The sequence below is a fragment of the Melopsittacus undulatus genome, unplaced genomic scaffold (genome assembly GCF_012275295.1).
Source record: "Melopsittacus undulatus isolate bMelUnd1 unplaced genomic scaffold, bMelUnd1.mat.Z mat_scaffold_77_arrow_ctg1, whole genome shotgun sequence".
NCBI classification, from domain to species: Eukaryota; Metazoa; Chordata; class Aves; order Psittaciformes; family Psittaculidae; genus Melopsittacus; species Melopsittacus undulatus.
The window spans coordinates 118,893-134,146 of NW_022994586.1; the positions used below are offsets into that span (position 1 = coordinate 118,893).

The 15,254-nt window shown below is 41.4% G+C and overlaps 1 protein-coding gene across 2 annotated transcripts in view; it reads right to left on the reverse strand.

The window, feature by feature from the left end:
• Positions 1–3,219: 3,219 nt before the first annotated feature.
• The window catches only part of LOC117438927 (mothers against decapentaplegic homolog 2), an 88,846-nt gene continuing 76,811 nt past the window's right edge, over positions 3,220–15,254 (reverse strand). For both annotated transcript variants that reach the window (XM_034074283.1, XM_034074282.1), the window contains 3 exons: positions 10,487–10,624; positions 10,185–10,329; positions 3,220–5,077 (listed from right to left, as the gene is read on the reverse strand). In XM_034074283.1, the coding sequence (XP_033930174.1) occupies positions 4,954–5,077; positions 10,185–10,329; positions 10,487–10,624 (407 nt within the window). In that variant the 3' untranslated portion in view covers positions 3,220–4,953. The remainder of the gene's footprint in view (positions 5,078–10,184; positions 10,330–10,486; positions 10,625–15,254) is intronic.

Consider the following 15,254-nt stretch of genomic DNA (forward strand, 5'->3'; position numbering starts at 1 on the left):
TGGTATGGAATAAGGGGTGGATAATGTCATGGGTTCAGCAGTAGCTCATGCTCTGCCAGGGAGGAGGGAGAGATAGGGCGCCTGGTCTGGGCTAGTCGGGGAGGTATTCCATACCACAGCACGTCCTGCTCGGGGAGGGGACTGGAAGCTGGCCGGAAGGGAAGGGGTTAACACTCTGGGCTGGGCTCGGGAAGGTGACTGGAAGCTGGCCAGGAGGGGAGGGGGGAGCTCTCTCTCTCTTCTGGGCTGGCCTCGTGGTGGCGGGTGGTGGCGGCGGGTGGTATTGTATTCTCTCTCCCTGTTTGTCTCCTTTAACATTGATTTGTTATTGGTACCGGTAGTTATTTCTGTTATACCTTGATTGCTGGACTGATTTTACCTCGATCCGTGAGAATTGTATTCCTCTGGCTCTCCTTCCCATCCCTCCGGGAGTGGGAAGGTGAGGGGGGGGAGGGGAAACAAAGGGGGAACTGTGCAGCTTTAGTTTAAACCATGACACAGTTATAACAGTCTGTCATCAATACCAAAATCACAAGACCAAAATCCTTAATGTAACAAACCACAAAATAAATCAAATAACAAAAAGATCCAAAACCATTTCCACAAGACACCCCCTGCATCTTGTAGGACCCAAACCACAAGAAGCCCCCTGCTTCCTGTGGGTGTATACCAAACGGACACTAGCAGCCGGGTATACGCCTTTACCTAAGAGATTTCTTATCTCAATTTACGGAAGGCTTCCAAACCTTGTGTATGCTTACCAAACCAACCCAATTACCAATGTAGTCTTTATGCAAGATGCCCCCTGCACCTTACAGACTATACAAAAGAAAAGAGTACCTTTTATGAAGATGGTCCTTGTCTGCTCCCGCAGTGATCCTAACGAGTCAAGGTGTCCCTGAGAGAAAAATTCCCGAGGTCACCAAATTGATTCAGAGAAAACTCCAGGAACAAACTTGCCAGCAAAGTTTTCAAGCTGACAAGCAGGTATTCTTTATTGCAGGGCCAGGATATATGGGGGATAACTCCTCCTAACGTGCGTCTCTCTATTGCTACACAAGCCATCCTTATATAGCCCTTGGGCATACATACATATTCATGAGGCTACGTATGGATTATGTCATTTTCCAGAAAGTTCCCCTCATGCGTACAGAATTGTGGTGGTGGTCTCTGAGGGTCTTTTACTTCTTTCAACAATCTTCATCACTTCTGGCAGCCTCTGAAGAACACCCAGTAGATGCTTATACCAGTTTAATTGGTTTGTTAGCACCAGAGACATAATAATCCTCCTATCCTCCTACTTATCAGTCAGTTTAACTGTAGCCCATCCTGGACACCTGCCATTCTCAGATACTTCTTATCCCTGTGTCCTGTTCTTCTAGACTGTTTTTCTTAAATCTATGTCAACTATAATGATTTATCTTGTACAAGAATTCTCAGTATGTTCTCTAGCTGTACTCTATTTCTTTTCTATGTACCATGCACCTCAGTAATTTTCCATTGCTACTGTTACAAAGCCATCAAACTTAACATTGCTTAAAACTGATTCTAAAGGTTTATATATTCCATTTTGTGATTCTGTGCCCCCCCCCCTTCCCGTCTCAGTAGGTAACTTTGAAGCTGTTTTTTCCTTTCCACTTCTAATATGACTTCCTGCTATTGGCAAATAAGTATTTTTGAAAGAAATCCCCTTTAATATTCTTCCCCTGGGCCTCACAATAGCATAGTGTTTTCTCCACATTAAACAGACATGGCTGAATTTTGCCATGCAAAAATCCACCAACTTTAGATTTAAGCATTTTTAGAACAGGAGACAAAAATCCACTTAGTCAGACTGCTGAAAAGCAAAAGCCTGGGAAGCACAAATCTGGTTTTGCATCTCTTATCAAAACTAAAGAAGCAACCTGAGTTCAAGACTGAAGAACTGATGCAACTTGTCCTGCCACTGGCACTGGACATCAGTATTTTGACTGACAGAGAAGACAGATGAAGTCATACTCCTTAATGTACCACAGGCATTCCGCATTAAGATGCTTGAGCAGGTACTGGTCAGAATTTGCGGAAGAGCAGAACAGCAGTGGGGTAAGTCAGAAAGGCACTGGATTAAGAAACAGGAGTAGGTTAAAATTACTCAAGAACTACCAAAGGGATCTAAATGAAATACAGGCAGGCAAACATTTTGAATGCAGATAAAGCAAAAAAAAAAAAGTTACTTTTACACAGACTGAGGTGGTCTCGCATTCAGGCAGCACCACATATCCACAGGTAATGTCTGCGACATCCTTGTACACTACTTGCAAGTGCACTGCAAAAAAGGGTACAGTCGAGGTCATTACCATGTTCAAGGCAAAGCAAGTAATATCGCCATAACTGAAAGAACACATACAGAAATCTATAGTAAGGAGACTACAGAATTAGGTCAGTGATTCAAACTGCAACCTACTTAGAAATGCGATGGGAATCTTTCACACAGACAAGTTGTTCCTATCTGTTTCACAGGTGAAAGTAAACATCTGAGCTAGTCAGATGTAATTTGATTGTGGTAGAAAAAAAGCAAATGCATTAATAAACTTGATCTAGAGCAGAAGTCTGTATCACTCAACACACACAGCTCTGGAACCTCCATGATAGCTGGGTAAGAAGCTATTATAATACTTAAACTATACCTTTCCAGCCACAATGTGCAGGACATTTGTGTCATTTATTTGGGTGGGTGTCATGGTTTAAACCAAGTCCCCCAACTCCCGGAGAGTTAGGAAGGAAAATCCAAAGAATGTAGCCCCCACAGATTGAGATAAGAACGGTTTAATTGCTAAGGCATAACACAAAACTCCTACTGCCATTTACTACTACAAATAATAATGATACAGCAAACAGCAAGTGAAAAGAATACAACACCCCACCAGCCACCGACCCATAACTCACTCCACCCTGCCTGGCTGAGCACCGCGTGCTCCCTCCTCCATTTTTCTCTCCAGCTCTCCCCTCCAGCCCTCTCTTTCCCAGTATGCATCCTGGGCATCATGTGCTATGGTATGGAATACCTCATTTGGCTAGCCTGTCTCTCCTTCCTCCCGGACTCCCCTCCTCCACCTGGCTGGAAAAAACCTTGAACAAAAACACCCTCAAAACATGCTCAAACCATGACAGTGGGTTAGACTGATTCCTAACATTCAACAGAAAATATATACAGCAAATAATTAAAAAAAAAATTAACCATCATGAGAATTAAAACCTTTATTAGTGTATTCACATTAGGCAAATGCAACACACATGAAGCTTATTTCTTAGGTTCACAAGTTCTACGAATACATTAGTCTACTGGTAAAATTAAGCACAAAATGGTAACTGCTTTGTCAATTTTTGAAAGATGTCTGGCTCACTTTTTCAAGGCTTAATTTTTGGTATTGCTTCTATGCCCTAGCCACTATGGCATAAAAATATCCATCACTATTATCAGTTTGGTCCACTGATTAGAATCTGTAACACTGGCCACATTTTTGTTATCAGAGCTAATATATCACTAGCTGTACTTGCAAAGTACAGTGCTGGTGTAACGGATGTAGCAATGGGAAAAACAAAGGCAATCCTGCTACTGCCACAATAAAAAAAGTATGACAGACACCTAGATGTAAGATGTATATTTTTAAAGTCAGAATAACCCTTCTATGGAGTTCCCCAATCCTTCCCCAATCCAGACTCATTTGAACATATTTAAGAATATTTTTAATATAGTGCAGCTGCAGTGTCCAAAGTGTTCACAATAACATGCACTGTCACAAAGAACCTAGAAATCTTCCTTTGCTGGTCAGCAACCACTCACCAACCACTATCCTAGAAGTTTTGCAGAAGCAACTACCTTTAATAACAAGGCCCATTATGACACAGAATGCATATAATCTGGTGTGTAAGCAAGCTATATAAAGCTACTCTGATCAGAAATTTAAATTCTGTTACTGAAATATGTTAAGCTGCGTCTATTTAAAGCCTATACAAAAGAGTCTAGTTTACCCTGGGAAAAGATTTTTCAAGGTATTTGGCTCCAAACACTAAACCTCATTTTTAGTGATATTTGTTTAATGAAAAAAAAGATACAGATTTAAGGGGTAAGCAAACACCCTTGCATACTTAATCTGGTATCCAATGCTATGGTAAATTCTCATTCCATAAGAAAAAACTTATTTCAATGATTCAAGGTACAAAAGTCCCAAATTACATCAGTACCAGCAACGTTGCTGGCAACAGATGCACCAACTCAGATGGGTAGAGAAAAGTAGACTGCTAATGTGATAGATACCCAGAATTTATAATATGAATTCATTTTAGGCCCCATTAAGTATATAAAGTGTCTTAAGATTTCACAGATGAATCTTCAGACATTTCTTTCCCTTCCAATGGAGGTATTTTCTTTAAGAAGACAGCAAAAAGTTAAGCTTTTCCACAAGTCTGCTTTTTATGTTTAGGACTTGAAAACCTGCTTATATAAACAAATATAAAAGAATAAAGGAGTAGAGTCTTGGAATTTTTGCCCCAATCAAAACCCAAATAACTATTTATGGGAACTAAAATGTATTCTAGCAAAATACTGTGATATTCAAGATCAAGATCATTACCTGCACATATACTATTCATGTTACTGATAAACTATTAGGACACTCAATTATATACCTAATAAAAACACCAGTCTTTAGAACTGTCCCTTCTTTCTGAAGAAGACATTTCTATACACTAAATTTTCATCTAGTATCAGAGTACAGGAAATAAAATCTACAAGGTGCTTTAATTGATGAGACCTCAAGTGCCTTTAAAAAAAAAAAAAAAGGAAAAAAAAACCAAAACCTTTTTTGATAGTAAACAGTTCATGGGGATCACACACAAATACTATGACAGCTATTATAATAAGTCTAGTAATTGGACTGGATATTTATCCCACAGGTAATGGAGGAAGGAGTTCTACGACATGCTAGAGCAGCGTACTGAAGGGGAGCCCATCTGAGTCAATACTTTGTCCAACCATTGTAGAGGTCCATTCAGATGAAGTTCAATCCAGCAAGGAGTGCTTGTTACTGTTTGCCGCCTAGAAAATAAAGAACAGTAAAGTCAGGATGCAACACTGGCTGCCATAAAGTTTTCCATCAATATTTTTCATCCATATTTCCATCAAATATTTTTCCATCCACACCTACTACACAAAAAATATAAAAATCTATAGCCATTACCATAACTGCTATTAAACTTTTTTCAGACAGTCTCAGTGGGGGAGGGGGAGAACACCACACATACCAACAACAAAAACCTCCAAAACAACTCACATTTATAAGACATCAATAATTACATGCTTGTCTATAATACATCAAGAATATTCCACTCTGGAGAATAAGGTAAGAACTGCAGCATTTGGTTCAGGTGTCACACCAAGAGCCTTACAGCACAATACCATGGTGATCATAAGGTCTGGCTTTTTGGAGCAATTGACAAGATTGTATATGGAAACTGCTAGATATTGTCAGAAACACTATGTCAAAACACAGTTTATGGTTATACTGTGCTAGCTGATGCTATCTCTGATTTCATGTCATCTTATACTTCCACATGTGTTTTATACTGTAACATCCTCACACAATTTCAGTAATAACTGTGTTTTCCCATGTCCCCTATATAAACTCACCCACAATTTTCCCTTAATTAAACACCACATAGTAAGCCTCAGTAAAGCTGAAGGGCTGACAACCATAAAAGCTTCATTCACTTTCCTATATATCTTTGTTTCAGAGACCTGTTATTAAAAAATCTTCCTTCTCATCTCAAAGTAAACAAATCCGTATTTAACATACTCTGCCTGGGGAACCCTGTTATTAACTCCCAGGCATGGGAGTTTTCCTAAACTAGACTGGCAAGACTGCTGTTGCTAAGCCACTTTTTCCTAGTAATTCTAGATATTCCAAAGAAAGCAAGCAGGCATTAAGATTCAAAGGCAGCAAATTAGTCAGATACAAACCCAGACCCTTAGTTTTTATTTTCAACACTGCAACAACCTTTCACTTTAAGGAAATCTCTTTATAAAAACAGAGGAACTGAAAAGGCAGAAAGATTAAGGCAGCAAGAGGATGGATTTCAGAAGTTGTCTGTGATTTCACATTTTCTAGGAGAAAGTAGCTGCTGTCTGTGCTCTCTCAGCACTCTAAAAACCATTGTTATCTCTGCGTCAAATGCCTATACCAAAACAAAGTGATCCAATAGAAGAACAATCTAAACCACAGAAAATATAATTCCATTTAGTCTCAAATTCTCTCCCAAAGAAGGAAGTTCATTATTCCACTGCTGTCAACTCCCCAATAATGTGTTCTACAACACACTTCCTCAAAATTTTATAATTGGCTCTGTTCAACAACCCTGGCTTTGCACTGCAATGACAAAAGTTGATAAAACAGTGACAGTCACTTAGCAGCCATCTCAAAGCTAAAACTCTGCCTCTTCTACCCATAGATTTCCAGTTCACATGTCACAGTTTCTCTGCTGCAATTACCTCTACTTTAACTTTATTCAGAAGATGATCCGAGACCTGGACAGTTCCTGTACCAAGGTGAAGACTTGACAGCTTATCTGAATTTCTACCACCATTCTCAATTCAAGCCAACATGTCTCGAGCAAAAAGATAGAGGCTATTTTGTCTACAAACTTATAAAAATCTACCACCCTGCCATATCTGCACGCTTATGCACATATACCATATGCCTAAAATGTCAGTAATGCTTTGGCTTTGCCAAAGCCTGCTCTATGAGAAACAGTTTTTGACATAATGAGGCATGGAAATTTTAACGAGAATGACTGATTTTACAGTGCTTCCTGGTCTATTTTGACAATTCAAACTACGTTCATTTGAATTCAAGTCTGTGTTTGCAGGAGTAACCTTTTCTTGCTTTAATCACAACTGCAGCATAACTTACAAGTTTTGTGCACTGATTATTTATTAGCATCATCTTAAACAGAGATGCAAAGAAACTAGTTCAGCATTATGTCAGTAATCAGTTTCGCTGTTGCTTTGGTAGTGCTTCCACTGCAGCTTTTTCAATCCTATGGTTGACAGACTAACCAACACCATTCTCCCTCCTTAAAAATAACTTTACCAAAAGCCTCCCCACTGCTTTAACCCAGCACTTACACTCCATTCAAGTTGTCTCCATATACTCTGATTAAGACTTTCTTTTGTTGAGATTTGAATGTTGGATTTAATTATTCATAAGTGTATACATACTCCTTTTAAGCAAAAGTATAAGTCAGACTTCATACTTTCAGTGGACAATTTCTAGGGAGGTTTAAGGGATTTCCTTAAAACCACATCTTTAGCTCTCCAAAATAATGAAATCTTTACTACTGCTCAGTTAGGAGTCAACTCCTTTTCTTCCCAAATTGACATACTGCATTAAAAGCAGACACTGTCCTCAACCATAGCCCTTAGCTTCTGCTAATAGAGAATTCAACTGGAACCTATTAAAAAAGCAGAAAAATCTTATTTTTTCCACACAAACATGTTTTTAACAGTTTTACTACACAAACACATTAATATTACTCCTGCAAAGTTTTTTCCATTGCAAGTTTCAAAATATTTGCCATCCCTTAAATGTGTGTTCTGCAGCTGTTTTATTCTGCAGAATGCACTCTATTTCTTTCTGTCAGGTACTATCAACTGCATCCTACACAGCAACCTAACGAACTCCTTATAGTCCATATAAACAGAACACAGACAAAAATTACTATATATCTGACAAAGAGCAAATAGGATTATAGCACAAAGTGTAAAACTTCTAGATGTTCCCAACTAGAACTAGAACTTCCCAACTAGAAGGAAGTGCAGCAGGAGGGCCAGGAGACCTCCTTGGATGGATAAGGAGCTCCTGAGAAAAATTCAAAGGAAAAAAGAGGTTTATAAAAGGTGGAAGTAAGGACAAGCGGCCTGGGATGAATACAAGGATGCTGTTCAGGAAGCTAGGGACCAGGTTCAGAAAGCTAAGGCCCAGTTAGAGTTAAACTTGGCTAGGGATGTTAAAGATAATAGGAAGGGATTTTATAGGTATGTAGCAGCTAAAAAACAGACTAAGGACAATGTAGGCCCCCTCCAGAAACTTTCAGGAGAACTGGCTACACAGGACTTGGAGAAGGCTGAGGTTCTGAATGGCTTCTTTGCCTTGGTCTTCACTGGCAAAGGCTCTGATTGCAGCACTGAGTCTTGGAAGGCGGACACAGGGACTGTGAAAACCTAGACCTTGGGCCCACTGTACATGAGGATCTGGTTCGAGACCATCTTAAGAACCTGAACGTACACAAGTCCATGGCACCTGATGAAACCCATCCGCGGGTCCTGAAGGAGCTGGCAAATGAAGTTGCAAAGCCACTGGCCATCATATTTGAAAAACCATGGCAGTCAGGTGAAGATCCCAACGACTGGAACAAGGGAAATATAACCCCCATTTTCAAGAAGGGGAAAATGGATGACCCGGAGAATTACAGACCAGTCAGTCTCACCTCTGTGCCTGGCAAAATCTTGGAGAAGATTCTCCTGGAAGGCATGCTAGGGCACATGAAAGGTGCTTTACACAAGCACAAGGTGCTTGGTGACAGCCAACATGGCTTCACTAAGGGGAAATCCTGCGTGACCAATTTGGTGGCCTTCTATGACGGGGCTACGGAAATGATGGAAAGAGGTGGAGCAGTTGATGTCATCTACCTGGACTTGTGCAAAGTGTTCGACACTGTCCCACATGACATCCTTGTCTCTAAATTGGAGGGACATCAGTTTGATAGGTGGAGCACCCTGTGGAGAAAGAACTGACTAGATGGGTGCACACAAACAATTGTGGTCAACGGCTCAATGTCCAGCTGAAGACCAGTAATGAGTGGTGTCCCTCAGGGATCGGTGTTGGGAACGGTCTTGTTCAACATCTTTGTTGGTGACATGGACAGTGGGATTGAGTGCACCCTCAGCAAGTTTGCCAATGACACCAAGCTGTGTGGTTCTGTTGATACGCTGGAGGGAAGAAATGCCATCCAGAGGAACCATGAGACGCTTGTGAGGTGGGCTGATGCCAACCTCATGAAGTTTAAGCATGCCAAGTGCAAGGTCCTACACTTGGGTTGGAGCAATCCCAGGCACAGCTACAGGTTGAGCAGAGAAGAGATTCAGAGCAGCCCTGCGGAGAAGGACTTGGGGGTATTGCTTGAGGAGAAAATGGACATGAGCCATCAGTGTGCGCTTACACCCCAGAAAGCCAACCGTATTCTGGGCTGCACCAAAAGAAGCGTGACCAGCAGGTCAAAGGAGGTGATCCTGCCCATCTACTCTGCTCTCGTGAGAACTCACTTGTAGTATTGTGTGCAGTTCTGGTGTCCTCAACACAAAAAGAACATGGAACTGTTGGAACAAGTCCAGAGGAGGGCCACGAGGATGATCAGGGGACTGGAGCACCTCCCATATGAAGACAGGCTGAGAAAGTTGGGGCTGTTCAGTCTGGAGAAGAAAAGACTGCGTGAAGACCTTATAGCAGCCTTCCAGTATCTGAAGGGGGCCTATAGGGATGTTGGGGAGGGACTACTCATTAGGGACTGTAGTGATAGGACAAGGAGTAACAGGTTAAAACTTAAACAGGGAAGGTTTAGATTGGATATAAGGAAGAAATTCTTTACTGTTAGAGTGGTGAGGTACTGGAATGGGTTGCCAAGGAAGGTTGTGAATGCTCCATCCCTGGAGGTGTTCAAGGCCATGTTAGACGAAACCTTGGTTGACATGGTTTAGTGTGAGGTGTCCCTGACCATGGCAGGGGGGTTGGAACTAAATGACCTTAAGGTCCTTTCCAACCTTAACTATTCTATGATTCTATGTTGTCAGTGATTTCCCCACAATAAGCAAGCAATCGGTACCAAATGAGGAAATGGAACTTAGATGACATTCCTTGTTCAACAGCAGACTTTGATGCAATACTAAAATCAGTTTACTAGTCTTCATGACTTAGGAGCTCCACAGCTGAGAAGGAGAAAAAGGAAAATTTGGGTTCAATTTGCAGAGAACATATCTACAATAGCAGTAAGAAGCCTGTACGTATGGTTTCCAAGCCAGACAGAAATAGTGTATTAGTGAAAGAAGAAAAATGGTTAACTCTAAATTTAAAAGCAAAGGTTTTTCCTCTTACCTGTATTCAGCTCCCCATCCTTTAACAAAACTCATTCTTATGGTACACATCCTAGTAAGCTGATAAACTGCTTCAAAACCCTGATTGACAGATTGAGCCAGAAGAGCAGCAAATTCTTGGTTATTAAAGATTTTTAGATTGCATCCTATAAAGAAAAAAAAGTCAAAAGGGTACAGGCAATGAATGTTTGTGTTTGCCACACAGAAACCCAAAACTATGAAACTATCAATAGGATAGCAAACATCATCCAGTGAGTACATTCACTAGATAGTTTCACACAAGACCTTTGGTAGGCTACTAACCTGGAGGAATTTTGCACACAGTTGCAGGATGCCAGCCATATCTTTGATTACAGTTTGGGCTCTGAACAAAAATTGCACTATCACTTAGGCACTCAGCAAAAACTTCTCCACCAATGTAATAGAGACGTACTCCCCTTCCTGTAGCAAAATTCAAAGGAATATTATATGACCCAAGCAGATTAACAAACAAGGGAGCATTTTGTTTCAGGACCACGCTGCTGCACTAACAGCTGTAGCAGGTACAGAACACAACTGACTTGCATTTTTCTTCCATGAACACACAAACTTTGAAGAAGCAGAATAATTTTTGGTCAAGAGCGAGACTTTTTTTTTTTTTTTTTAGCCACATAATGGTTTGTAACTAAATCCAAGTTAGAACGCAGTGCTCATTCCTAAATAACTTTTTAATGTAAAGAAATAATGAAATTGAAGCTGAAAGATTAGATTTAATAGAATTAAAACCTCTGCTAATATTGAAGTGTTGTATGAGAAGTGGCACAGACCACTATGGCAAAAAAGGAAAACAAGTATACCGATTCAACACTCCCCACTTATATGCACCCACACTATTTCACAACCCACCGTATACCCCTTCTCTGTACTACAGAGACAACAGGACTTTATTTAGCCCTATTACAAAAAAATACCCCTAAGAAATCCTATGTTCACTTTTAAATTGTTCTCTCTCCCCAAGTGGAAAAAACAAAACAAACAAACTGTGGATTATTTGTAGCAGAATCATAGAATCAACTAGGTTGGAAAATACCTTTAAGATCATCAAGTCCAACCATTACTGCCAAGACCATCACTAAAACATGTCACAAAGTGCCTCATCTACATTTTCCCCTTCCTTCATTCCAGCTGGGGTCATCTGTCCCAGCTGTGTACCCCCAGCCTATTTGCTGGTTGAGGTGGTGTGAGGCAGAAAAGGCCTTGGCTCTGAGTAAAAATTGCTCAGCAAACAGCATCCCTGAATTATCAACACTGTTTTCAGAATAATCCAAAATATAGCCCCATACTAGCCACTATGAAGAAAATAAAATTTATCCCAGCCCAAATCAGCACAAATATTCAAAGTTGTACAACTCCTCTCCCAAAGAAAGCTATTTATAAAACAGGTACTTTAAAGGCCACAGTTTCTCTTTCCCCCTTCTCTTTAAAACTATTTTTCAAACAATGTGAGCTGCTCTACAAAAAAAGTGAGAACTCCTTATATTTTTGCTTTTTCTTATCATTGACCATTTTGATCAGTCAGCACAAGCATAGCCTGGGTTTCAGCACGTCTGAAATTTTAGTAGACAAGTATTTGGGCTTGGCATAGAGAAAGTCAGAAGGTTCTACTAAAGAGGTTGAACTTTTACTAAAAAAAGATTCTTTTTTACCAAAAAAGATTTCATGAATGTTGCAAAATAAAAGAATCCATGAAACAAACAAACCAACAAACCAAAACCACCATAGTTTATTGAAGAACTTAAAGCCAAGATGCTGCACTATGGAAAACAATATTCTTTACTAACCATTATGAAAATATCTTAATTATGTCAAAAGAGCATGTTATTTCAATGGCAGCTTTTCCCATTTCAGAAAAGAATTCAAGAAGTACTACCAATGTCCATTCTGCATTTTATAAATTAGAATAAACTAACCAACATGCAAATATTTTTTAATTAAAGCTTAAATTTCAAGTCCAGAGGAGGGCCATGGGGATGATCAGGGGACAGTAAAATCCCTTTGAATAAGAAACAATTAACTTCTAAACAGCACTCCAGTGGAAAGCAACCGCCAAGTCTACATAATAGTAAAGCAAAAAAACAGAACCTACTGGGAAGGAGCTTAGGCTATCACAGTGAGCCATGTCACATGTTTCCCTACCTATCAGCCCCGTGGACCCATGGAAAAGAAAGAAAATGTGATTAATGCCTCTCTTCAGTCCACCAGTTGCTAGGTACCAGATTGTCCTTCTGTGCCTGTTGGTTGCTAGCACAGGCTGGAACCAAAGTCATGGTAATCTCAGGTATACTGTAAGGAAAACAACCATCCCACTGGAGGAAGGAACACTGCAGTCTGCACAATCTCTGCTTGTCCGCCCCTGGTCCTTCTTCATCAAGAAGAGTTCAATACTAAAAGAACACGCAGTGCAGAAGGGTGCTTTATTTGAAGCAAAATGTGTAATGAATATACAGAGCATAGCTCAAGACATACAAAAAGCCCAGGAGTATTACTACCAAAATGATTCTCCAGGGGGGGCACATGGCATTCTGTGGCTCTAAAGCCACACATAGTATGAAGACTCAAGTGGTAACCACCAGGAAGCTAAGGAAGAGACTAACTTTTCAAGCTCTTGGTCATTAGGAAATGTTTAACACAATGCATTTACATTTACAGTATTGCTGCTAACAAGAGGGAGCTCTCTCCTGGAAGAAGGCATTGGCGGTTTCTTTGGCCTAAAGACACATAGCAGTAATTTCCTTCAAGTAGTTCAGAGGGCACAGACTCCCATTGACCTACAAGTTCTTCCAGCTTCAGTCCTGACTTCTCTAGGGATGCAGAATGGGAGACAGAGAGTCAGTATCTATCCAGATCTAGCACAAAGTGTCTCTTCTGAGCTCTGGTGCCAGCACAGACAACTGGCAACAGGTTTCCTGGTGTAGAGAGACTAAGATAACCAGAGGACTAAGAAAAATCAGAAGTGATTCCTCATAGATAAGCTAAGGAAGTGTGAGCTTAATGATCAGGTAGTGAGGTGGATCAAGAACTGGTTGAAAGGAAGAAGGCAGAGAGTTGTGGTCAATGGGGCAGAATCTAGCTGGAGGTCTGTGACTAGTGGAATCCCTCAGGGGTCAGTGCCGGGACCAGTGCTGTTTAATATTTTCATCAACAACCTGGATGAGGGAACTGAGTGTACCCTCAGCAAGTTCGCTGATGACACTAAATTGGGAGGAGTGGCTGACACACCAGAAGGCTGTGTTGCCATTCAGCGAGACCTGGACAGGCTGGAGAGTTGGACGGGGAGAAACTTGATGAAATTCAACAAGGGCAAGTGTAGAGCCTTGCATCTGGGGAAGAACAACCCCATGTACCAGTACAGGTTGGTGGTTGACCTGCTGGAAAGGAGTGAAGGGGAAAGGGACCTGGGGGTCCTGGTGGACAGGAGGATGACCATGAGCCAGCAACGTGCCCTTGTGGCCAAGAAGGCAAATGGCATCCTAGGGTAGATTTGAAAGGGTGTGGTTAGTAGGGCAAGAGAGGTTCTCCTCCCCCTCTACTCTGCCTTGGTGAGGCCACATCTGGAATACTGCGTCCAGTTCTGGGCCTCTCAGTTCAAGAAGGACAGGGAATTGCTTGAAAGAGTCCAGTGCAGAGCCACAAAGATGATTAAAGGAGTGGAACACCTCCCTTATGAGGAGAAGCTGAGGGAGCTGGGTCTCTTTAGCTTGGAGGAGAGGAGACTGAGGAGTGACCTCATCAGTGTTTACAAATATGTAAAGGGTGAGTGTCAGGATGATGGAGCTATTTCTTTTTCAGTGATATCCAGTGACAGGACAAGGGGCAATGGGTGTAAACTGGAGCATAGGAGGTTCCATGTGAACATCAGGAAGAACTTCTTTACTGTAAGAGTGAAAGAGTACTGGAACAGATTGCGCAGGGGGGTTGTGGAGACTCCTACGTTGGAGATATTCAAGGCCCGCCTGGACAAGTTCTTGTGTGATGTACTCTACGTTACCCTGCTCTTGCAGAGGGGTTGGACTAGATGATCTTTTGAGGTCCCTTCCAACCCTTGGGATTCTGTGATTCTATGATTCTGGAGCACCTCCTGTATGAAGACAGGCTGAGAAAGTTGGGGCTGTTCAGTCTGGAGAAGAAAAGACTGCATGGAAACCTTATAGCAGCCTTCCAGTATCTGAAGGGGGCCTGTAAGGATGCTGGGGAGGGACTATTCATTAGGGACTGTAGTGATAGGACAAGGGGTAACGGGTTGAAACTTAAACAGAGGAAGTTTAGATTGAATATAAGGAAAAAGTTCTTTACTGTAAGGGTGGTGAGGCACTGGAATGGGTTGTCCAAGGAAGTTGTGAATGCTCCATCCCTGGAGGTGTTCAAGGCCAGGTTAGACGAAACCTTGGTTGACATGGTTTAGTGTGAGGTGTCCCTGCCCATGGCAGGAGGGTTGGAACTAGATGATCTTAAGGTCCTTTCCAACCCTAACTATTCTATGATTCTATAAGCAACTCTGAATATAAATGCTACCCAGGGAAGAGCGTCCAATGAGGAGCCTGAAAGCCGAAAACCTGCCGCTCAGAATGCTTTGTTTTATCATCATCTTCCAGAATCATAGAATCAACTAGGTTGGAAAAGACCTTTAAGATCATCAAGTTCAGAGAGCAGCAACACAAGCAACAGAAATCCCATACAGCTGAGTGGCTTCCTCTTTTGCCCCTCTCAGCCTGAGAGCTGTGTAACTGTTCCTGCCACCAACTTAGTGACTACTGACTGAGGAAAGGCAACTCCTTTCAACTCCAGACATCACTACATCTCTTCCAAATTGCAAGTGGCTGCTACATTTCTCCCCCAGTTTTAGAAATGGTGACTTCTGTTTCTTTCCATTTCCATCCTTAGCAAGGGAGGCCAAGCTCTCCTTGGCAAGTCTCAAGAGAGTTCAATGACAGGCTGCACGAGGGTGATAGGCTCCCAACACACAGGTTTGCCCATCCTACCTGTATCGTTCCAGATAATTTAATGGCTAAACCAAAACTAAACAGTTAAAGGT